Raw genomic sequence first — 24,681 nt, 5'->3', positions numbered from 1 at the left:
TAACTTGCCTTTATGCCTTCAGTTGCTGCCATGTGATTGGCTGATTATGAGCAACTGTACAGGTGTACCTCAAAGTGCCCATTGAGTGTAAATACAAGCTTTTCTGGGAACAATGAGAAGCTATCGTTCATGACTAAAGACATGTTGCATCCAGAATTTTTTCCAGTTAGCAGACGATTTCCTTCCACGACGCTCTGACGTATTGGGAAATTGTGTACGAGGCAAGTTACAGCAGTGGTTTGCCATTGCCTTCTGCCGGGTGAGTTTTTTTTTTAAAAAAGAAATCATCAGCTCAACCCAGCACGGATGGAAAGTGTGCAAGGGAGCCGGCTGGATTCGAACTCGGGACCTCTCGCCCTGAAGTCCAGCGCTGATCCCACTACGCCACCAGCTGGCCTATCATTCATGACTATGTGGCCCAAGTAACAGCAGTAGTTCTATAGTGGAGACTTACATTTTTGAACCTCTAATGTTCTGAACAGGATAATAATTGGACATGTGCTTGTATTTGCAGCATTACCAACTAATGGCAACCAATTGCAAATGGTACAAAGCAGCAACCCAGAGCAAAGAAAAAAAAATAGTTAAGATATTGGGATCAGAGAGGGAAATACAGTGAAACCCTGATTTTACGTGCCCCGATTTAATGCGAAATCGGATATAATGCAATGAGTCATTGGACTCCATGTCCATGTCAATCCATACTCACCTCTTCTCCAGCCTTGTATCCCTTTTGCCGATCAACTTCCCTGCTCTTGGCTTCATCCCTCCCCCTCCTGTCTTCTCCTATCATTTCAGGTCTCTCCCTCCCCTCCCACTTTCAAATCTCTTACTATCTCTTTTTTCTGTTAGTCCTCACGAAGGGTCTCAACCAGATGCTGCCTGGCCTGCTGCATTCCTCCAGCATTTTATGTGAGTCGTTGGACATTTTTTTTGCTGAAAATGGAACAAACTGCTGGAAAAAGAAATTTTTTTCTGTGAAAGATAAGCTTCATGCACTTGATGCGATCAAGACTAAAAGTCAAACTCAAATTGCACGAGACCTTGGAATACCGGAATCAACACTTCGTGGCTGGAAATCTCACTAAGAAAAGATATGCGCGTCGCTTTGCAAAGTTGAAGAAGAAGCAGGACTAAAAGCCAAACGCCTGAAGAAGCCAAAGATGTCAGCCTGGATGACTCCCTGTACGAGTGGTTCGTTCAAGCTCGCTCAGAAGGCCTTCCAATTTCCGGTCCTATTCTCAAAGCTCAAGCCGAGAAGTTTGACAAGCAGATCAATGGAGAAACCTCACAGTTCAAAGCTAGCAATGGATGGCTAGACCGGTTTAAATGCCGTTATGGGATTTCTCAAGTGTTAGTGCCAGGAGAAATTCGCTCAGCCGACAGTGCAGCCGCCAGCGAACACCCGGATGAACTAAAAACTCTCTTAGAAGAAGGTGGCTACGTGGAAGAACAAGTGTACAACTGTGACGACACAGGCCTCTGCTACAGGATGATCCCAGACCGTAGACTGGCTAGCAAAGATGATGGCCACCGACGTGAGGGGTTCAAATAACGCAAAGATCATGTGACGTTGTTTTGTGTAAACAAGATTGGAACACATACAGTGGCATGCAAAAGTTTGGGTACCCCCGGTCAAAATTTCTGTTACTGTGAACAGCTCAGTGAGTAAAAGATGAACTGATTTCCAAAAGGCATAAAGTTAAAGATGACACATTTCTTTAATATTGTAAGCAAGAAAACTTTTTTATTTCCATCTTTTACAGTTTCAACATAACAAAAAAGGAAAAGGGACTGAAGCAAAAGTTTGGGCACCCTGCATGGCAGTGCTTAGTAACACCCCCTTTGGCAAGTATCACAGCTTGTAAATGTTTTTTGTAGCCAGCTAAGAGTCTTTCAATTCTTGTTTGGAGGATTTTTGCCCATTCTTCCTTGCTTCTAGTTATATTTTAACTTCCATCAGTTCACAGCACTTGTTTCCAAAATGCATCAGGCTTGTTTAGGTGTTCCTTTGAACCTTTTGAATAGAACTTTTTGGCAGCAATGAGCAAAGGTACGTTTGGAGAAAAAAAGGGTGCAGAATTTCATGAAAAGAATCCCTCTCCAACTGTTAAGCACAGGGGTGGATCGATCATGCTTTGGGCTTGTGTTGCAGCCAGTGGCATGGGGAACGTTTGTAGAGGGAAGAATGAATTCCATTAAATACCAGCAAATTCTGGAAGCAAACATCACGCCATCTGTAAAAAAGCTGAAGATGAAAACAGGATGGCTTCTACAACAGGATAATGATCCTAAACACATCTCAAAATCCACAATGGACTACCTCAAGAGGCGCAAGCTGAAGGTTTTGCCATGGCCCTCACGGTCCCCTGACCTAAACTTCATCGAGAATCCGTGGATATGCCTCAAACGAGCAGTGCATGCAAGACGGCCCAAGAATCTCACAGAACTAGAAACCTTTTGCAAGGAAGAATGGGCGAAAATCCCCTAAACAAGAATTGAAAGACTCTTAGCTGGCTACAAAAAGCATTTACAAGCTGTGATACTTGCCAAAGGGGGTGTTACTAAGCACTGCCATGCAGGGTGCCCAAATTTTTGCTTCGGGCCCTTTTCCTTTTTTGTTATTTTGAAACTGTAAAAGATGGAAATAAAAAGGTTTTCTTGCTTAAAATATTAAAGAAATGTGTCATCTTTAACTTAATGCCTTTTGGAGATCAGTTCATCTTTTACTCGCTTAACTATTCACAGTAACAGAAATTTTGACCGGGGTGCCCAAACTTTTGCACTCCACTTTAAGTTAAAACCACTCATAATTGGCAAATCTCACTTGCCCTGCTGTTTCCACCATGTCAACATGAAGTCGTTACCGTTCGAGTACACGCACAGCAGCAATGTTTGGATGACAAGTGTCATCTTTGAGGATTAGTTTCACAAAACTTTTGTCCCTGCTGTCCGTAACGTAAATATAGCACTGGCGGAGGCAAGTGTACCGGCTCTCGAGCCACAAGAAGATGATAATGAAGAGCCTCCACCCCACCCCAGAAGTGTCTGAAGCCATTGAACACCTCGAGGCTAGCCTCCATTGGCTGGAGACCCAGGAGGTGGACCACGTAAAAAACCTCCAACTCAGAAGTATTCTAGATTTCGCTCGCAGCCAGTGACATGCTACGTTCAAGCAAGGAACACTCAATCACTTTTTAAAGAAATAAACTGTAAATGATGATTGCTAATATTCTTGAATGTTTTTATTTGTTGTTTTGTGTATTAAAAAGCTTTACTAAAAATTAATTTGTGTTTTAATTTCTACAGTAACAACCACCCTGATTTAGCGCGACCCCGCTTTTTTCGCGATGACATTTTATGGACCCAAACGATCGCTTTACAACGGGATTTCACTGTAAATTATTGTGGTGCACTCCTAACAGTCTGAGTTAAACTGATACTAACAGGTAACTCATTACAGCGAAGCTCAGACAATCCACCACATTTAGGACTTCGGTAGTGCCAGATTAGCAGATTTTCCAGGCCATCTCCCCTCACCCGTCAGCGCATTTTAAATTCACATTTTTATGTGTTAACATTATGGTAATAAACTTCCCAGTGAACCGATCAAGTTGAAGAGGTGAGCAGGAACTGGGACCCCAGCTAATAGGAAAAATAATGCGGCAAACATAACCTAGTGATCCAGAAGCTGAACTATAGAGATTTCTGAATGGTTAAATAGCAGATTATCAGAGTTTTGCTATACCTACAGGTATATTTACAGACAATTAAGTTTTTTTTTTAAATTACCTGAAGTAGATTCATTGCAAAATTACAGAAATACGACTGTCGAGAAATTACCAGCTTCTTGGAAAACAGCCTTCAGCTAAAGTCAAGTGCTATTTATTCGAGCACATCCTTAGGCTGTGTTGATTGTTACACAAATAATGTATTTCACTACCTGCTTCAACGTATGTGTGATAAATAAACAGAAGTGAATCTGAATCATTTCTAATATTACCTTTTTCCTATTCAAACTCCAGCAAGGCCCTCAAAACCTACCTAACAAGGCATCAATTTCCTCCAAATTTCCGTGATGTTGCACCTCTTCACAGAGCCTCAGCAAACGGAAAAAGGAAGCAAGACTCACAGGAGAAACACATCTAAAAATAGACAAATAAACAACATTTATTCTTTGTTTTCTTTAAAACAAAGTCAATCTATGCTTTGACTGTTTTACAATAAAACTGTTATAACCACTGCTAATCCTTACTTCTTGATTCCCTGTTTGCCTTTAAAGCCAGTGTTATTCACGCTATTGGACAACAGCGGCAGAAGGTTGATTACAATTCCACCTTCACTCTCTTCTTCATCCAAGTTATACATGCACTTCAATGGTAGCAGGTATTCACTGAAAGAATCAAAATATGGAGCACAGAACAGCATAATAAAACACATTGAGTACTGGAAATATTTTCACATATTCAAAACATGTCAATAAAACTGACTGTAGAAAATTGGACAAAATTAACCTGGGGAGTTTCAATCCAACTTCTAATGGAAAGGCTCATGATCCCCTTATTCAGAATCCCAAAGGTCCCCTGGTACAGCATCAATTGACAGTATTGTTCAGACAGGCCACATGGACCTGTCCTTGCAAGGCAAGGTCAAAATTAGATCATGCTTGTGCGATCTACGAGTTTCTCAAGGCAATGTTTATCACTGCATTGTTCAACCTACTGCACAATCACATTTTAAAAAGGTGAAAGAGAAACAAAATTCCCACTGGTATTTAGATTATCCACTTAAAGCATTGATTTGCATTTTTTAGTCTCATACCATCTTTCTTCCTCAATAAAATGCAGTTTACAAATGAGGTTTCTGGTGCTGACACAGAACAATTATTTTTGGTCAGGTGTCCTGATAAAGAACATAGAAATCTTCAGCGTATTACAGGCCCTTCAGCTCCCAATGTTGTGCTGACCACGTAACCTACTCTAGAAACTGCCTAAAATTACCCTACTGCACAGCCCTCTATTTTTCTAAGCTCCATGTACCTACCCAAGTCTCTTCAAAGACCCTGTTGTACCTGCCTTCACTACCGTCGTCGGTAGTGCATTCCACACACCCATCACTCTCTGTGTGAAAAACTTACCCCTGATATCCACTCTGTACCTACTTCCAAGCACCTTAAAACTATGCCCCATTATGTTAGCCATTTCAGCCCTGGGAAAAAGTCTCTAGCTATCCACACAGTCAATGCCTCTCATCATATTATACACCTCTATCAGGTCACCTTTCATCCTTTGTCACTCCAAGGAGAAAAGGCCAAGTTCACTCAACCTATTCTCATAAGGCACGCTCTCCAATCCAGGCAACTTTCTTGTAAATCTCCTTGGCATTCTTTCCTGTAGTGAGGTGACCAGACTGAATATAGTACTCCAAGTGGGGTCTGACTAAGGTCTTATATAGCTGTAACATTACCTCATGGTTCTTAAGCTCAATCCCACAGTTGATGAATGCCAAAATGCCATGTCACAGCAGCTTTGAGTGCCCTTTGGACACGGACCCCCAAGATCTCTCTGATCCTCCACACTGCCAAGAGTCTTACTATTAATTCTGTATTCTGTCTTCAAATTTGACCTACCAAAATGACCACTTCACACTTATCTGGGTTGAGCTCCATCTGCCACTTCTCAGCCCAGTTCTGCATCCTATCAAAGTACTGTGACCTCTGACAACCCTCCCAGACTATCCACAACACCTCCAACCTTTGTGTGATCAGCAAACCTACTAACCCATCCTTCTACTTCTTCATCCAGGTCATTTATAAAAAATCACAAAGAGGAGGGGGGGTCACAAAACAGATCCCTCCAGAACGCCACTGGTCACCGAAGAGTCTAGGCCCAAAATGTTGACTGTTTATTCCCCTCCATAGACACTGCCTGACCTGTTGAGTTGCTTTGGATTTCCAGTATCTATAGAATCACTTGTGATTATTACTTAATGAATGATCAGTTATTCCATTCATTCACTCATCCTCACCATGGTATTCCATATACTGAATAAGTGGTTCCCTAATAAACAAAAGTTTACTTTTATCATACATGAGCAAACCATAATTCACGACTTACTTCTCTATTTCTGGTATCAGATCTACAACAAAATCCTCTTGAAAATCATCAAGTACACTTCTTCCAATCAGTTCCTAGATCACGAGCAAAAGGAGGAAGGTGCTTAATATACGCTTCAACATATTTTTCCATTTTATTATTTTTAAAAGGTCTACCACACTGAGAAGCACAGAGTGGCACAACTCACTAATGCTAAGTCTCAAAGGAGGACACAATTTCACACTTCTTCCACATACACAGGCAATCGCATAAGAAGGCAGTCCCTCAAAACCATCCATATATATCAACATTCATGATTGTTTAATGCCATTTCCAGTACACAAGTGTAAAGGAGAACACAATAATTGCTAATGTGGATCCAATACAGCATAAAAAATAAACGTAAGATTAAAAAAAACACAATAATAACAAAAAACACAACAAATTAAATACATAAGGTAGTTTTATATATAGATAGATATAGATTGACTGTATGTCCATAAAGTGACACTAGGTACAGGAGTGTCTGAACATAAAGTAACTGACAGGAAATGAAAAAGTAGTGGTGGTGGGAATATGCTGGGGTGGGTTAGTGACAGAGGTATTGATTAGCCTTATTGCTTTTGAGTTTGGTGGTCCTGGCAGGGATGCTTTATAGCCTTCTCCCTGATGGCAGTGGGACAGACAATTCACGAACAAGATGGGTGTGATGCTTCATAATATTGGCCTGTCCCCTAAAACCCTCACTAATTTTTATAGATGCACCGTAGAAAGCATTCTACTAGGGTGCATCACAACCTGGTATGGAAGTTTGTCTTGTCCAAGACCGGAAGGAGCTGCAGAAGATCGTGAACACGGCGCAGCACATCACACAAACCAACCTTGCGTCCTTGGACTCACTTTACACCACACGCTGTCAGAGCAGTGCTGCCAGGATAATCAAGGACACGACCCACCCAGCCAACACACTTTTCGTCCCTCTTCCCTCCGGGAGAAGGCTCAGGAGCTTGAAGACTCGTACGGCCAGTTCTGGGAACAGCTTCTTTCCAACTGTGATAAGACTGCTGAACGGATCCTGACCCGGATCTGGGCCGTACCCTCCAAATATCCGGACCGGCCTCTCTGTTTTTTTGCACTACCTTACTTTCCATTTTTCTATTTTCTATTTATGATTTATAGTTTAAATTTTTAATATTTACTAATTTTTACTATATAATATTTGTAATCCAGGGAGTGGAAAGCGCAGAATCAAATATCGCTGTGATGATTGTATGTTCTAGTATCAACTGTTTGGCGACAATAAAGTATAAAGTATTTTTTGCCATTTTCTAGGACTATTTTGTATACATGTCCTTGATGGCAGGTGGACTGGTGCCAGTGATGTGTTGAGCAGTTTTGCAGAGCTTTCCTATCCGCCTTAGTGCAGTTTCACTACCACGCAGTGCACAATTTTCTATAATGCAAACACCTCATTTTCCATTGAATCCCATGTTATAAGCAGAGATGTCCCTAAAGGATGTTTTTCTCTCACATAAAGACATTTTATCCGCAATGATAAAATTACATCAGATTGATTTAATAGCCAAGGCCAGCATTAGCTTCAAGAATCAGACAAAAGAAACAACAAATTCTATCTATTTTTATTTTTTAGTTACTCAGTACTGTGGGTTATAAGATTTGGATATGACATCACCATGTCAACTGGAATAGCAATCACAGCCAAGTCCCTCCTTTGCCACACCCTCGCTAGTCTATGGACATGAGAACAAGACACCTCAAAAGAACAGCTTTGCCAAGCTCTTCATCTGTGAGGCATTTTCTCTGAAGCACAAGGTTTGTGTATTAGGAAATGGTTTAGAAAGTGAGAATATCAGGGAAAGTGATGGACTCAAGGATCAGGGTTCATGGGAGAAAGGTGGTTTTGCTGGAGTTCAGGGGGCAATGGGTAAAAACATGGATGTGACGTAAAGGCAGATGACAACTACAGTTTTCTACAATTCAGCGTATCAGAGAATACGTTTTGCAGATGAAGAACATGTGTGCGGCTAGGAAGGGACAGAGTTTTGACTGCCAACTCAATAGAAGCACTGATGTCATATGCAAATCATATTATCCCACTATATGAGTGACTCAAATCACACAAAGTTTATTGTTTCTTTCACATTTCAAGTTTATGTATTTATTCCTCCCCCACCTCCACCTGACATAAATTCCTTAAGAGCAAACTTTAGTCCGTATCTGAATTTTTTGTGAATTCCATAAGGGCAAATTTCCATTACCAGAAGCACCATCATTTGGGTGGGAAAAGTGGGTGTCACTTGTACTATCTACTATACTTTATAACAATTCCCAACTTAGGAAATTTTCTGTAATTACACATCAACAGGATTCGAAGCTTATTTTAGTTGCTTAAGGTAAAACTATATCTGCTCAGAGATACTTCAGCATTGCAGAGTGAAACATAGCCTCAATCAATAGGAATCTCACTACTTCCTCTTCAATCTCCAAAACTACCTTCAAAAGCTTAACTTCAATGCCCGGTGTTTTTTTTCTGCTCCTTAATGAATAAATGGTGCTGCACAGTTCTCCGTTAAAAGAAGAAACATGGAACAAAACAAAGGGCTGAAAAATTAGATGCAATTGCACACAGAATCAAGATGTAGAAATTAAAACAGCCCATACTTCTCAAGGATTCAAGATGCCAAATAATAAAAATAATTACAAACAAGGTAAGATAAAGGAAAATAACTCAAACCGATCTTTTGATGGTCAAGTTAAAAAGTTAGTTGAGGACATATCTGGAGAAGTATTTGGAGCTGGAAGATGGAGATGTTTGAGTACAGAACATGGAGTAAAAGCAGTTAGAAGATGTGGTGAATTAGTGGAGATGTGATACATAACCAAAATCTGGGCTGGGGCTGAACCAGGAGTCTAGAATAATTTTCCCACAGGTTTCCTCATCTGTCCCTGCCTCTCCTCACTACCCTCTCCTATCTGGTTCTCGTTCCGTTTGCCATTCACCACTCCCCTCATGGTCTTCATTATTATTTCCTGTATTTAACAGACTCCAGCACCGGAATATGTTCCTGCTTATTGCCTTCTATCAGCCATCTCCAATCTTCACCCAGCTCTCCACCCACCTTGCTCCATCTGCTCTTTGTCTCCAACTATCAACCATCTGCCCTGGTCTCCCAACTCTAACACCTCACCCATCCCCATGTGGCATAATCTGCCTGTCAACTTTTGCACCTACTCAGTCCGCCAATCACCTACAACTCCTATGTCGCCATGCCCCTTCTCCTTTTTGTAACGGTTATCGCCCCTCTCAGTCCTGATGCAAGGTTCTGACCCAAAATGCTCTTGATTCCTCTCCTCCCCTACAATATTATTAGACCACTGAGTTTCTCTAGCAGGTCGTTTGCTTATAAAAGTATTTAGTTGTTAAATCACGTACAAATAAAGTCCAGCAGTTAAACAGAAAATTAATCGCAGTTTACCTGCACTTGTGGATCCAGGTTTCCTTTCTGAACCAGGTTAGCCATCTCATCATAATAAAGAGCAGCAGCCTCTGGTGAATGTTCACTGCAAGTTCGCACCAGTTCAAGCAGGGCTGATACCTAATATATTGTTTCAGAAGTGCAAATTATTTGAAATTACAACAATGACAAAAAAAATCAAACTAACTAGCTTCTTGCAGGTCCTGTGCAGAACAAATGAGAAGGTAAACAAAACATGAACATTGCATAAGACCATAAGACACAGGAGCAGAATTAAGCCATTTGGCCCATCAAGCCTGCTCTGCCATTCCATCATGGCTGATTTATTATCACACTCAACTCCATTCTTCTGCCTTTTCCCTATAACATTCTTGTTAAATTAAGAATCTATCACCTTCCACTTTACATATAGCCAAAGCCCTGGCCTCCACATCTGCCTGTGGCAATGAATTCCACAGATATCAGGCAAAGTGAATAGGAATAAGGAACCTTGGTTCTCAAGGGATATTGCAACTCTGATCAAGAAGAAGAGAGAATTGTATGACATGTATAGGAAACAGGGAGTAAATAAGGTGCTTGAGGAGTATAAAAAGTGCAAGAAAATACTTAAGAAGGAAATCAGGAGGGCAAAAAGACATGAGATTGCCTTGGCAGTCAAAGTGAAGGATAATCCAAAGAGCTTTTACAGGTATATTAAGAGTAAAAGGATTGTAAGGGATAAAATTGGTCCTCTTGAAGATCAGAGTGGTCAGCTATGTGCGGAACCAAAAGAAATGAGGGAGATCTTAAATGGGTTTTTTTGCGTCTGTATTTACTAAGGAAACTGGCATGAAGTCTATGGAATTAAGGGAAACACGTAGTGAGATCATGGAAACTGTACAGATTGAAAAGGAGGAGGTGCTTGCTATCTTGAGGCAAATTAAAGTAGATAAATCCCCAGGACCTAACAAGGTATTCCCTCGGACCTTGAAGGAGACTTGTGTTGAAATTGCAGGGGCCCTGGCAGATATATTTAAAATGTCAGTGTCTACGGGTGAGGTGCCGGAGGATTGGAGAATGGCTCATGTTGTTCTGTTGTTTAAAAAAGGATCGAAAAGTAATCCGGGAAATTATAGGTCAGGAAGTTTGATGTCGGTACTGGGTAAGTTATTGGAGGGAGTACTAAGAGACAGAATCTACAAGCAATTGGATAGACAGAGACTTATTAGGGAGAGTCAACATGGCTTTGTGTGTGGTAGGTCATATTTGACCAATCTGTTGGAGTTTTTCGAGGAGGTTACCAGGAAAGTGGATATTGTCCACATGGACTTCAGTAAGGCCTTTGACAAGGTCCCACATGGGAGGTTAGTTAGGAAAATTCAGTCGCTAGGTACACATGGAGAGGTGGTAAATTGGATTAGACATTGGCTCAATGGAAGGAGCCAAGGAGTGGTAGTAGAGGATTGCTTCGCAGAGTGGAGGCCTGTGACAAGTGGTGTGCCACAGGGATCAGTGCTGGGTCCATTGTTATTTGTCATCTATATCAATGATCTGGATGATAATATGGTAAATAGGATCAGCAAATTTGCTGATGATACAAAAATTGGAGGTGTAGTGGACAGTGAGGAAGGTTTTCAAAGCTTGCAGAAGGATTTGGACCAGCTGGAAAAATGGGCTGAAAAATGGCAGATGGAGTTTAATACAGACAAGTGTGAGGTATTGTACCTTGGAAGGACAAACCAAGGTAGAACATACAGGGTTAATGGTAAGGCACTGAGGAGTGTAGTATAACAGAGGGATCTGGGAATACAGATACAAAATTCCCTAAAAGTGGCATCACAGGTAGATTTGGGTCGTAAAGAGAGCTTTTGGTACATTGGCCTTTATTAATCAAAGTATTGAGTATAAGAGCTAGAATGTTATGATGAGGTTTTATACGGTATTGGTGAGGCCGAATCTGGAGTATTGTGTTCAGTTTTGGTCACCAAATTACAGGAAGGATATTAATAAGGTTGAAAGAGTGCAGAGGTTTACAAGGATGTTGTCGGGACTTGAGAAACTCAGTTACAGAGAAAGGTTGAATAGGTTAGGACTTTATTCCCTGGAGCGTAAAAGAATGAAGGGAGATTTGAAGAGGTATATAAAATTCTGATGGGTATAGATAGAGTGAATGCAAGCAGGCTTTTTCCACTGAGGCAAGGGGATAAAAAAAAAACCAGAGGACATGGGTTAAGGGTGAGGGGGGAAAAGTTTAAAGGGAACATTAGTGGGGGCTTCTTCACACAGAGAGTGGTGGGAGTGTGGAATGAGCTGCCAGACGAGGTGGTAAATGCAGGTTCTTTTTTAACATTTAAGAATAAATTGGACAGATACATGGATGGGAAGTATATGGAGGGATATGGTCCATGTGCAGGTCAGTGGGACTAGGCAGAAAATGGTTCGGCACAGCCAAGAAGGGCCAAAAGGCCTGTTTCTGTGCTGTAGTTTTTCTATGGTTTCTATGATAAACAATTAAAGGTGCTACAACCAGAGTCTGTTAAAGATGAAACATTTATTTTAAACAGTGCTTATTTGGAAATGTTAATGGCATTTATAAGATAATCATAGAACTTTCACAACACAGGAGGCCATTCAACCCTTTGTGTCCATGCAAGTTGAAAAGGAGCTACAGTACCCAATCTAATCACATCATCCAGCATCTGCCCAACAAACACAAAATGCTTCATTAGTGTCTTAGCTGGAAATGTCAAGTTCAAGTTTAAATGTCATTCAATCATACATCAATACCCACAAATACAGCCAAAGAATACAGAATTACTCTGGGGTCAAGGTGCAAAACACAGTACCAACAGCCACACACAGCACAAGGCACAAATATCAGTAAAATACAGGCTCACACACACAAAAAAAAATTGTCCAAGACGCAAACACGAGGAAATCTGCAGATGCTGGAACTTCAAGCAATACACATAAAAGTTGCTGGTGAACGCAGCAGGCCAGGCAGCATCTCTAGGAAGAGGTATAGGGTCTTTTCAGAGACTCCTGGATAGGTACATGGAGCTTAGAAAGATAGAAGGCTATGGGTAACCCTAGGTAATTTCTAAAATATGTACATGTTCAGCACAGCATTGTGGGCTGAAAGGCCTGTATTGTGCTATAGGTTTTCTATGTTTCTATATTGTGTGCACTGTACCTCTTCCTAGAGATGCTGCCTGGCCTGCTGCATTCACCAGCAACTTTTAATTGTCCAAGACCTTGAGTCCATGAATGCTGTGACAGTATGCAGTTGCACACAATATAGAATTTAAGGTGGGGGGTTATATGGGAGGCAGTGTTTGAGGATCGGCACAACATTGTGGGCCAAAGGTCCTGTATTGTGCTGTACTATTCTATGTCTAATTTGCAAAGGTGTCTGCTGCTACCATCCTTGTAGCCACCAATAGCCACTGGGTGAAAGATCTTTTCACTATATCTCAGTTCCTTCTACCAATTACTTTAAATTATACCAAGGCTCTTCCAACCCCCCCCCCCCCCCGAAGTTTTCATTTGGCTTTTAATTACAAATATAGAACACAAAATAGTTGATTACATTAAGTATTCACCCTCTTTAATATGACACACCAAATCATCACTGGTGCATCTGATCGGTTTTAAAAGTCACATAATTATTTATATGGAGTCAAGGTGCAGTCAAGGTGTTTCAATTGGTTGTAGTAAAAATACACCTGTTTCTGGAAGGTCCAACTGCTGGTGAGCCAGTATCCCAGCAAAAATTATACAACAAAGACAAAAGAACACTCCAAGCAACTCCTTGAAAAGGTTATTGAAAAGTTCATGAAATGGAAAGAATAATGGCACAGGTGTAAATCTGCCTAGAGGCAGGCTGTCCTCAAAAACTAAGTGACTGTGTAAGAAGGGACTAGTGAGGGAGGGCGCCAAGAGATCTATGACAGTTCTGGAGGAGTTACAAGCTTCAGTGGCTGAGATGGGAAAGACTGCGCATATAACAACTGTTGCCGGGTCCTTCACCAGTCACAGCTTTATGGGAGAGTGGCAAAGAGAAAGCCACTCTTGAAAAAAAAAAAAAAATCACATGAAATCTCGGCTAGAGTTTGCCAGAAGGCATGTGGGAGACTGAAGTCAACTGGAAGAAGGTTCTATGGTCTGATGAAACTAAAATTGAGCTGTTTGGCCATCAGACCAAACACTATGCTTGGCATAAGCCAAATATTGCACATCATCCCTACCGTGAAGCATGGTGGTGGCTGCATCATGTTGTGGGGATGCTTCACTGTAGCAGGCCCTGGAAGGCTTGTGAAGGTAGAGGGTAAAATGAATGCAGCAAAAATACAGGGAAATCCTGGAGGGAAATCTGATGCAGTTTGCAAAAGAACTGCGACTTGGGAGAAGATTTGTTTTCCAGCAAGACAATGACTCTAAGCACAAATCCAGAGCTACACAGTTATTACAAACAATAAAGTTAATGTCCTGGAGTGGCCAAGTAAGAGTCAAGACCTTAATCCAACTGAGAATTTGTGGCTGGTCTTGAAAAGGACTGTTCACTCATGATCCCCATGCAATTTAACAGAGATTGATCAGTTTTGTAAATAAGAATGAGGAAAAATTGCAGTATCCAGATGTAAAAAAACTGACAGAGACCTATCCATACAGACCCAAGGCTGTAATTGCTGCCAAAGGTGAATCCACTAAATACCAATTTGAAGGAGGTGAGTGATTATGCAATCAATTATTTTGTGTTTTATATTTGTAATTAATTTAGCTCACTTTGTGGAGCTCTTTTACTTTGACATGAAGAGTCTTTTTCTGTTGGTTAGTATCAAAAAATCCAAATTAAATCCACTGTGATTCAATGCTATAAATTCAATAAAACATGAAAACTCTTAAGGGAGGGTGAATACTTTTTATACTGTATTTACAATGTACAGTATACTGCGTATTCTTCCTTATATACCTTGTGCAAGCCTCTTATAATTTTACATAATGCACATAAGAATCTCTTCAGATTTGTGTTCCAAACAAATTGAATGCAGCTTTCTTTTTCCCATTCATGGGACTAACCTTCGAAACCTCTGCACCCTCAGAAAGGCACACACATCTTAAATACATGAAATTCTGCAGATACTGCAAATCCAGAGCAACAGACACAAGTTACTAGAGGAACTTAGCATTTACGGAGAGGAATAAACAGTTGAGACTATTCATCAGGACTTCATTGTATGTGGCACTTACATCTGTTTTCCAATATGGATATTCAATTATAAAGAGTACTGAAGTTTCAGTCTAACTAGTATTGTATACAACTATAATGTAACTTCTTTGCTTCAGTTGATAAGGGAAAACAACCCTTAAACTTTTAAAAACGCAAACACGAGGAAATCTGCAGATGCTGGAATTTCAAGCATCACACGCAAAAAATGCTGGTGAACGCAGCAGGCCAGGCAGCATCTATAAGAAGAGGTACATTCGACGTTTCGGGCCGAGACGTCAACTGTACCTCTTCCTATAGATGCTGCCTGGCCTGCTGCGTTCACCAGCATTTTTTGTGTGTGTTCCTTAAACTTTTATAACATTTCATTGTTCCTCTACTCCTCCACATAAAATGTTGTGCCCACTCAGTGACTGTATGTTCCCATGCTTTTGCACATGTACTACCTCATATGTACAATCCATTTGCCACAACTCTGCTGAGCTGACTAAACCATCTAGATCCTTTCGCAATATAAATGCTCCGTCAACCACAAACCCAGTTTTTATACAATCCAAAAATGTATTTGTCATGCCCTGTACATTTAGGTCTAAGCCATTAAAATATTGCTACAGAACTGCACAGTCATAAAAACATTATCCTTTTGCTGCCTTACACTAATCCAATTTCAAATCTAATTTGCCATCTCTCTCATATCCTGCCGACTTCTGCTAAGAAAAATCTCTCTACTGCTATTAATTAACCTTGCTTTTCACTGATATCTTTGTCTTATATTTTCATGTTTATTTTTATTTTTTTAATTTTATTATCCCATTGAAAAGTACTTTGAACTACTTACAAGTGCTCTAAAGTTATTATTACATTACTTGAGAAAAGAGTCTCAGTGAGAAGAGCTTTCCCTCCCCACCCCCAACTTTCTGGTTTCCACAGGAATTGCTCCCTACGCGACTCATGGATAGGTAGATATACTTTATTAATCCCAAGGGAAATTGGGTGAAAGTAAGAAGAAGAAAATAAGGGTATATCGGAACGGCTGTACCAGGCGGCATGCACGACCGGCGCATGCGCACTAAGGCTCCCTTGTCCATTCATCCCTCCCCACTGACCTCACTCCTGGCATTTATCCTTGCAAGCGGAACAAGTGCTACGCCTGTTCCTACACTTCCAACTTCACTACCATTCAGAACCCTAAACAGTCCTTCCACTTGAGGCAACACATCAGCTGTGAGCCTATTGGATTATATACTGTGTTTGTTGCCTACGGTGTGGTCTCCTGTATATCGGTGAGATCCAACGTAGATTGAGAAAACACCCCGTCCTCCAGAAAAAGTGGGATCTCCCAGTGGCTACCCATTTTAATTCCACTTCCCATCCCATTCTGATATGTCCATTCATGGTCTCCTCCACTGCCGTGGTGAGGCCACACTGAGAGTGGAGGAACAAACCTTGTATTCCGTTTGTGTAGCCTCCAATCTGATGGCATGAACATCAATTTCTCAAACTTCTGGTAATGTCTCCCACCCCATCCCCCACTTCATCGTTTCCCATCCCTTTTTCCCTCCCTCACCTTATCTCCTAGCTCATCCATTGCCTATCGTGCTCCTCCCTCCCCTTTTTACTTTCTTCCATGGCCTTCTGTCTCTTTCACCAATCAACTTCCAGCTCTTCACTTCATCCCTACCCTGCCAAATTTCACCTTTCGCCAAGTGCTTCTCTCTCCCCTCCCCACACCTTTTAAATATGCTCCTCAGCTTTTTTTTCTCCAGTCCCGCTGAAGGGTTTCGGCCCGAAATGTCGACTGTACTTTTTTCCATAGATGCTGCCTGGCCTGCTGAGTTCCTCCAGCATTTTGTGTGTTGCTCTGATTTTCAGCATCCACAGGTTTATTCTTGTCAGTGAGAAGAGCATGGAGTCTCCACTTGGCAGCTCATGGAGTAAGACGTTTTTGTCGTAGCTCCATCTTTTACAGCTTACTTTCCACTGCTAGGTTCGTTTCAAGTTTGAAGATTTATTATTTTTGCTGAAGGATTTACAATTTAATTACAGTGGCTGATATTTGATCTGGAAATGAATTAAGAAGTGGCAAAACACCTCCCGAAGCTCAACAAACAAAGAAACCAGAGGAAGTTTCTACTTCAGAGAGAATGCTCTCTTTAATAGAAGCTATTAATGCGAAGATCAGTATGGTGGATACCAAGATCGATAAATTGACGAACGCTAATGAAATGCTTGAAAAAAACATTCTCGCTGTTCAGAAATCTTTGAAGAATCTTAGAATTGAAAGAGAACAGGAGTTAATAAGTCAAACTATTAAAGAGCAGGATTTGAAGATGTCTTTTATGGAAAAGAAAATTAATGAGACTTTGGAATTATCAAGAATTAATAAGAAAACGATTGATCTGGAAAACATAAGTCGCAGGATGAATTTACGCATACTTGGTTTGCCTGAAAATACGGAAACCAGTGAGCCATTAAAGTTTTTTACGAACATGTTATATTCACTCTTTAGTGACATTCTCGAAGCCTGTCCAATATTGAACAGAGCCCACCAAATTCGATGTCCTAAGCCTTCAGCCGAAATGAAACCACGTCCTGTAATTATGTTTGCATTATTTTACAACCAAAGAAGCTATTCTTCGAGATGCAAGGAAAAGAGATAAGCTCGTTTATAACGAGTTAAGATTCGTATAGTTAAAGATTTTATCCCAGAGATTTATGCTGAAAGAATTAAATATCAGGAACTTATGGCTGAACTTTTTAAGATTAACTGTTGCCCTTCTCCGTATCATCCGGCTCCTCTGATGATTACTCCACCCAATGCTCATCTACAACGGACTGACTCTCCAGAAGACGGTTGGAAATTTATAAAGGAGTTTAGGTCCATTTCGTAAGCAATTTGAAAAGTTGATCCTTAGCTGGGAGTTGTTTGTAACGGCTTCGATAAAAGTCCGCTCCACATTTTATGAGTGCCCAGACACTGACTTGGTTAACTCACTTAGATCTGTTGCTGTTTGCTTTAATAGTTAATAGAAGTTTGGATTTAATATATATAGATTCTGTTTGCTTTAATAGTTAATAGAAGTTTGGATTTAATATATATAGATTCTTATTTTTTTTCTTCGATTTGAGTTAATTTTTAGTTGGGAGTTGTTTGTTACGGTTTCGATGAAAGTCCACTCCATATTTTATGAGTGCTTAGACATGGATTTGGTTGACTTACTTAGATCTGTTGTTGTTTGCTTTAATAGTTAATGTAGTTTTGAATTTAACATATATATATTTACTTATTTTTTCTTTGATTTGCAAATCTTTAATATTAGTTGTAGTATACTAGTTGGTTGGATTTATCCTTTTTTTTGAATACATGGTTGTGTATTTTAAATGGATTTAAGATGGCCGTCGTTAATTCAGTCTTAACTATTGTTAGACATAGTATGAAAATATTTGGAATCTGTTTATTTCTTTATGTATTTTTTGTTATGTCTTTTTGGTGGTGGTAACGTGTTACTTTGTAAGCAAGGGCTGCTATCTGGAGACAGGGGTTAAAGGTCATTAGAATAGCATGTTGTTCGCATATTGGACGGTTTCTGGGCCTCAGGGGGAGGGGGGTTGGGTTAGGGTTTAGAGTTATTAGATTAGTTTTTTTTTGACTGGGCAGTCCTGAGGGGTTTTTTTTGTCAATCGTCTTTCTTTTCTTTCTGATTGAGTCATGCTTCGCCCTTTCTTCAGATTTAGTTGGCGCCTGCACATCAGTTTACTTTATAAAATTTTTAAATTAAACTTTAAATATGGATCTTAATAAAATTAATATAATATCTTGGAACTTAAACGGTATGAACCAACCTATTAAGCGCAGAAAGATTTTTAAGAAGTTAAAAACACTTCCTGCAGATATTATTTTTGTATAGGAGACTCATGTCCGCAGGCAAGATGAAAATCTTTTTTTTTTAAATTTTGGAAGGGGCCCTTATTTCATTCTTTATCAGTAAATAAAATAAGAAGGGTATCTATATTTATTAATTCTAAAATCCCTTTTGTTCATTTTAATACTGTTACTGATTTAATTGGAAGATATTTAACTGTCACTGGTCTGTTATGTGGTCAAAAGGTGGCTTTGGTGTGTGCCTATGCACCTAATATAGATAGCCCTGAATTTTTTAAGAAGCTATTTTCTGCATTGCTGAATTTAAATGAATATAAGTTGATTATGGGTGGTGACTTCAACTGTTGTCTCAATCCATCCATTGACAGATCATCCACCAATCCATCACTTCCTAATAAAGCTGTAACTTGTATTAATTCTTTTTTATTAGAATATGGTTTGGTGGATATTTGGAGATTTAAACATCCTAAAGAAAAAGATTTTTCTTTTTTTTTTCCACATGTATAACATAAATATTCAAGAACTGATTATTTTTTGCTGGACACGTGATTAGTGCCCTCTGTTGCTTGCGTTGTCGGATCATGCACCTATGAAACTAACTTTGAAGTTTTCTGATAATATTCAGATACCTCAGTGGAGACTTAACGTTTCATTGTTACAAGATTCAACCTTTGTAAATTTTATTAAAGAGCAAATTTCTCTATTTTTTGAATTAAATACAACTGAGGGAATGTCAAATTTGGTTATTTGGGATTTGATGAAAGCTTTTCTTAGAGGACAGATAATTTCATACTCAGTAGTTTTAAGAAGGAAAACTAAGGCGGAACTTTTACTGATTACTAATAGGATGAAAGAAATAGATAAAGTTTATTCAGTAATGCCCAGTGAAGATCCCTTTAAGGAAAGGGTGGAACTCCAAACACAGCATGATTTGATTTTGACTTTTCCCATTGAACAGCAACTTCTTAAATCCAAAAGCCAATTTTATATACATGGTGACAATTCAGGCAAATTATTAGCTGGTCAGTTACAAGCAAATATGGTTAGAAGACAGATCCTGAAAATACGAAGACCTGATAGAACTGAAACGGTAGATCCTTATGAAATTAGTAAGATATTTATGGATTGCTACTCTAATCTTGATAAATCTGAATTTCAGGCAATATTACTTTTATGAATAGATGTTCGCAAAAATTGAATATACCTAAAATTTCTATTCAAGATATGAATATATTAGATGCACCTACAAAACAAGAGGAAATAGCAAGGGCTATTTCCTCCAATCAGCTAAGGCTCCAGGACCAGATGGATATACAGTGGAATTTTATAAGACTTTCACTGATACACTTTCACCTCATTTATGTCAAATTTTCACTGATTTTGTATCCTCTGGGACTCTCCCAAAAACTTTTTATGAAGCTTCAATCTCTTTAATTCCTAAAAAAAGATAAAGAGTTATCTGAATGCGCTTCCTATAGACCAATCTCTCTATTGAATGTGGATTTTAAAATTCTTTCTAAGATCTTGGCTAAAAGACTTGAGAGTATTTTACCTACTGTTATTTCCAATTGGATTCCAATTATTACCAAACTGGATTTATTAAAAATAGATATCCACATTTTAAACATTTGAAGATTATTAAACATTATTCACTCTTCTCCATCTGGAGAATCTAAATGTGTTGCTTCTCTTGATGCAGAGAAAGCCTTTGATAGGGTGGAGTGGTCTTACTTATTTGAGGTTTTGGAAAGATTTAATTTTGGCCTGGGATTTATTTCCTGGATCAAATTGATCTACCATGCCCCTATGGCTGCGGTTATAACTAATAATCAAAAATCTCCCTATTTCAGATTATATAGGGGTACTCGGCAGGGATGTCCTCTTAGTCCTTTATTATTTAACTTGGCTTTAGGACCCCTTGCTATTGCTCTTAGAGATTCTAATACTGTTCAGGGTATTAAGAGAGAGGACAAAATACATAGGTTTCGTTATATGCAGATGACCTGTGAGTTTATATTTCATATCCTAGGAAATCTATTCCTTCTATGTTATCGATATTTTCTGAATTCAGTAGTTTTTCTGGGTATAAATTAAATTTACATAAAAGTGAGTTATTTCCTATTAATAATTACTCGGATCCAAATCATCAAGTACCTTTCAGTATTGCTAAAAATTAGTTTACTTATCTTGGTAATAAAATTACTAAAAATTTTAAGGACCTCTATAAACATAATGCATAATATAAATAAATATTACTTATAAATATAAATAATAAATAAATATATAATATAATAAATGCTTTCTAAATGGTCACCTATGACATTATCATGAATAGGTCGAATTAATGCTAATAAAATGATAAGTTTTACCGAAATTCTTATATGTATATTTCAGGCAGTTCCTTCCTTTGTTCCTAAAACGTTCTTTGACAGAATAGATTCTATAATCTTATCTTATATTTGGAACAATAAAAATCCTCGATTAAGTAAACCCTTATTGCAGAAATTAAAAAAAGATGGTCATATGGCTTTGCCTAACTTTAGAATGTACTATTGGGTAATTAATACTCAATATATTACTTTTTGGATTCACTATTCAGAGAAACATGAATGTCCTTCATGGTTGGATTTGGAGGAAAACTCGGTGAAGGTGTTCTCTTTGGCCTCTTTACTGGGAGCTCCCCTTCCCTTTTTGTTTTCTAAGATTAGTAGACAAGATTTTAATACCATTATTAAACATACATTAAGAATTTGGTTTCAGTTTCATAGATTCTTGAGTTAAATAATTTTATTCTTTCTAGTAATATCCATCTCAATTATTTTTTTAGACCATCAGTTTTGGATAAGGCCTTTTTAATTTGGAAAACCAAGGGAATAACAACTTTTTCAGATTTGTTTTTAAGGGATTGTTTAATGTCTTTTTCTCAGTGGATAAATATGATTTATCTAACCGTACACTTTTTTAGATATTTACAAATTAGGAATTTTTTACGTGGTTTGTTGCCAAATTAACCTTCTGCTTATCCACCTAATATGACAGATGCTCTCTTTCAGTTTAAACCATTTCAAAAAGGGGTGATAGCCAAAATCAATAAACGGTTATTGAATTCATGAATGATAACTAATGATAAAATTAAATGTGCTGGGAATCGGAATTTCAAGAGTCATTTTCAGATAATCAACGGAGTAAAATTTTTCATTTGGTTAATAACTTGTCTATGTGTGCCCATCTTTCCTTGATACAGTTCAAGGTAGTGCATCGGGCCCATATGTCAAAGGATAAACTAGCGCGTATTTTTTCCAATATCAATCCTATTTGTGACAGATGTAATATTGAGATGGCCACTTTAACTCATATGTTTTGGTTTTGTATAAAGCTTTGGAGAGACATTTTTAAAATGCTATCAAAAGTCTTGGATCTGGATTTACAACCTAATTTACTTATGGCAATTTTTGTGATTATCCCATCGGAAGCAGGAAATATTCCTGTTTCCGCTCAATATACGATAGCCTTTTCGACCTTATTGGCTAGGAGAGCCATTTTATTGAAGTGGAAGGATTCTAATCCACCTACTGTCTTTTTTCGGTTTTCCTCCATTATGTCCTAAGTTTAGAGAAAATAAGTCCGATATTTGATACATCCTTTAAATTTGAGCAAATATGGCAACATTCTATTCTATATTTTCATTTGATTTGATTTATTATTCTCCGATTTTTTTTTGAAGTTTTAGATTTGATCAGAAAGTCTTTCCTTTTTTCTTGCTTGTATCCTCCGAATGGACTGCCCAGTCCCCCTTTTTTTTCTTTTTTTTTGGTGCAGTGTTTTTTTTTCCTTTCATTTTAAATTTAAAGTTTTTTTCCCTCTCTTTATGAATTGATGAGAATTAGTTGTCTTTTTTTTTATTATATATTGCATATTTGCTTATTACTATGTATGATTATAATATCTATTTCATCTTTTGTTTATATTGTTGCTGATATATATATTTGAGATAATTCTCCCCTTGTCTGTATATATGTTTTCTCTAAATCAATGAAAAGATTAATAAAGAAAGAAAGAAAGAAAGAGAAGAGCTTTGGTTTCTCAGCTCTGGATTTAATCCCAACCTCTGGTGCTATTTATGTGGAAATTACACATTCTCCCTGTGACTATATTACATGGTAGCATAGCCGTTAGCGTTACACTTAACAATGCCAGCTGTAAGATCAGGGTTCATTTCCTGCCACTGTCTGTAAGGAGTTTGTATGTTTTCCATGTGACCATGTGGATTTCTTCCAGGTATTCTGGTTTCCTCCCAAATGCCAAAAGATGCACTGAACATCAGTAAGACAAAAGAGCTGATTGTAAACTTCAGGAAGGGCAAGACGAAGGACCACATACCAATCCTCATAGAGGGATCAGAAGTGGAGAGAGTGAATGGATTCAAGTTCCTGGGTGTCAAATCTCCGAGGACCTAAACTGGTGTCAACACATTGATGAAGCTACAAAGGCAAGACAGCGCCTGTACTTCCTTAGGATTTTGAAGAGGTTTTGGATGTCAACAAAAACACTCAAAAACATCCATAGATGTACCGTGGAGAGCATTCTGACAGGCTGCCTCACTGTCTGCTATTTGGGGGGGGGGGGGGGGGAGAGGCGCTACTGCATAAGACCGAAAGAAGCTGCAGAGGGTCATAAATTTAGTTGGCTCCATCTTGGACACTAGCCTACAAAGTACCCAGGACATCTTCAAGGAGTGGTATCTTAGAAAGGCAGCATCCATTACTAAAGACCCCCAGCACCCAGGGCATGCCCTTTTCTCTACCATCAGGTAGGAGGTACAGAAGCCTGAAGGTACATACTCAGCAATTCAGGAACAGTTTCTTCCCCTCTGCCATCCGATTCCTAAATAGACATCAAACCCGTGAACACTACCTCACTTTTTCAATATATTTCTGTTTTTGCATGATTTTTTATCTCCAATATACATATACTGTAATGTACTTATTCTATATTATATATTGCATTGAACAGCTGCTACTAAGTTAACAGATTTCACGACACATACCAGTGATAAAAACCTGATCCTGATATACGCGTTAGGGTTAGTAATTTGCAGGCAAGCAATCAACGTTGATGCTGGAAGCATAGTGACACAAGCAGGCTACCCAAACACATTTCAGATTGCTGATCACTGATGCAAATAATGCATTTTACTATATGTTTCGATGTCCATGTGACAAATAAAACTATTTTTATATAATTTTTCCTTCTGGCAATTTAGTTTATGGATGTATGTTGGTAGGTAAATAGGCTATTGAAAATTGTCTCTAAAGTGTTCGAGCCTGGAGGGAGTTGATGGGAACGGTAGTGTAGCACTATCACAACTCAAGGTTCAGATTTGGAGTTCAATTCTGGTGTCTTCTCTAAGGAGTCTGTACATCCCCCCTGTGCAATGCATGGGTTTTCTCCAGGTGCTCTGGAATGTGGGTGGAAACCAAAGACATACCGGCTAGTATGTTAATAGGTCATTGTAACCTGTCCTGTGATTAAGCTAAGGTTAAATCAGGGACTGCTGGGTGGATGGGCCTATTCTGTGCTGTATCTGTAAATAAAAGAAAACTAAAAAAATTAGTGTAGAATTGGTGTAAATAGGTGTCTGATTGTCAGTGTTTACCTAGTGGGCTGAAGACCATGTTGTATGACTGTCTGGCAAAGAAAAATTGGCATTCTGCTGAGGTAATATAAATGAATAGAACACAAATTGATGGAAATAATCAGCAAGTCAAGCAACACTTGTGGAAAGAGAAACAGAGCCTTATTTTTTTTCAAACCCTCTGGGAGTTTTGCACATACCCAGCCTGAATTGCCAGGCATGTCTTCCTGCTCCACATTTTGCACTTTTACTTTATCTTGGGTATGCTCTTTTGTCTACATTCTCACTCTCTAACTATTGCCATTCACTCATTGACTAGATATCCTCACTTACATGGTCACCCTGGTTTTACCTTGTCAAGACGT

The 24,681-nt window shown here is 38.9% G+C and overlaps 1 protein-coding gene across 1 annotated transcript in view; it reads right to left on the bottom strand.

Moving 5' to 3' along the window:
- fancd2 (FA complementation group D2) overlaps nt 1-24,681 on the bottom strand; it is a 174,055-nt gene that overhangs the window by 91,006 nt on the left and 58,368 nt on the right. Inside the window, exons 20-23 of the mRNA XM_072281001.1 lie at nt 9,593-9,712; nt 6,117-6,190; nt 4,256-4,393; nt 4,045-4,145 (exon numbers count right to left, since the gene is read on the bottom strand). Coding sequence (XP_072137102.1) covers nt 4,045-4,145; nt 4,256-4,393; nt 6,117-6,190; nt 9,593-9,712 — 433 coding nt within the window. The remainder of the gene's footprint in view (nt 1-4,044; nt 4,146-4,255; nt 4,394-6,116; nt 6,191-9,592; nt 9,713-24,681) is intronic.

Source organism: Mobula birostris, chromosome 16 (genome assembly GCF_030028105.1).
Source record: "Mobula birostris isolate sMobBir1 chromosome 16, sMobBir1.hap1, whole genome shotgun sequence".
Taxonomy (NCBI): domain Eukaryota; kingdom Metazoa; phylum Chordata; class Chondrichthyes; order Myliobatiformes; family Myliobatidae; genus Mobula; species Mobula birostris.
This window is presented reverse-complemented; position numbering and strand designations above follow the sequence as displayed.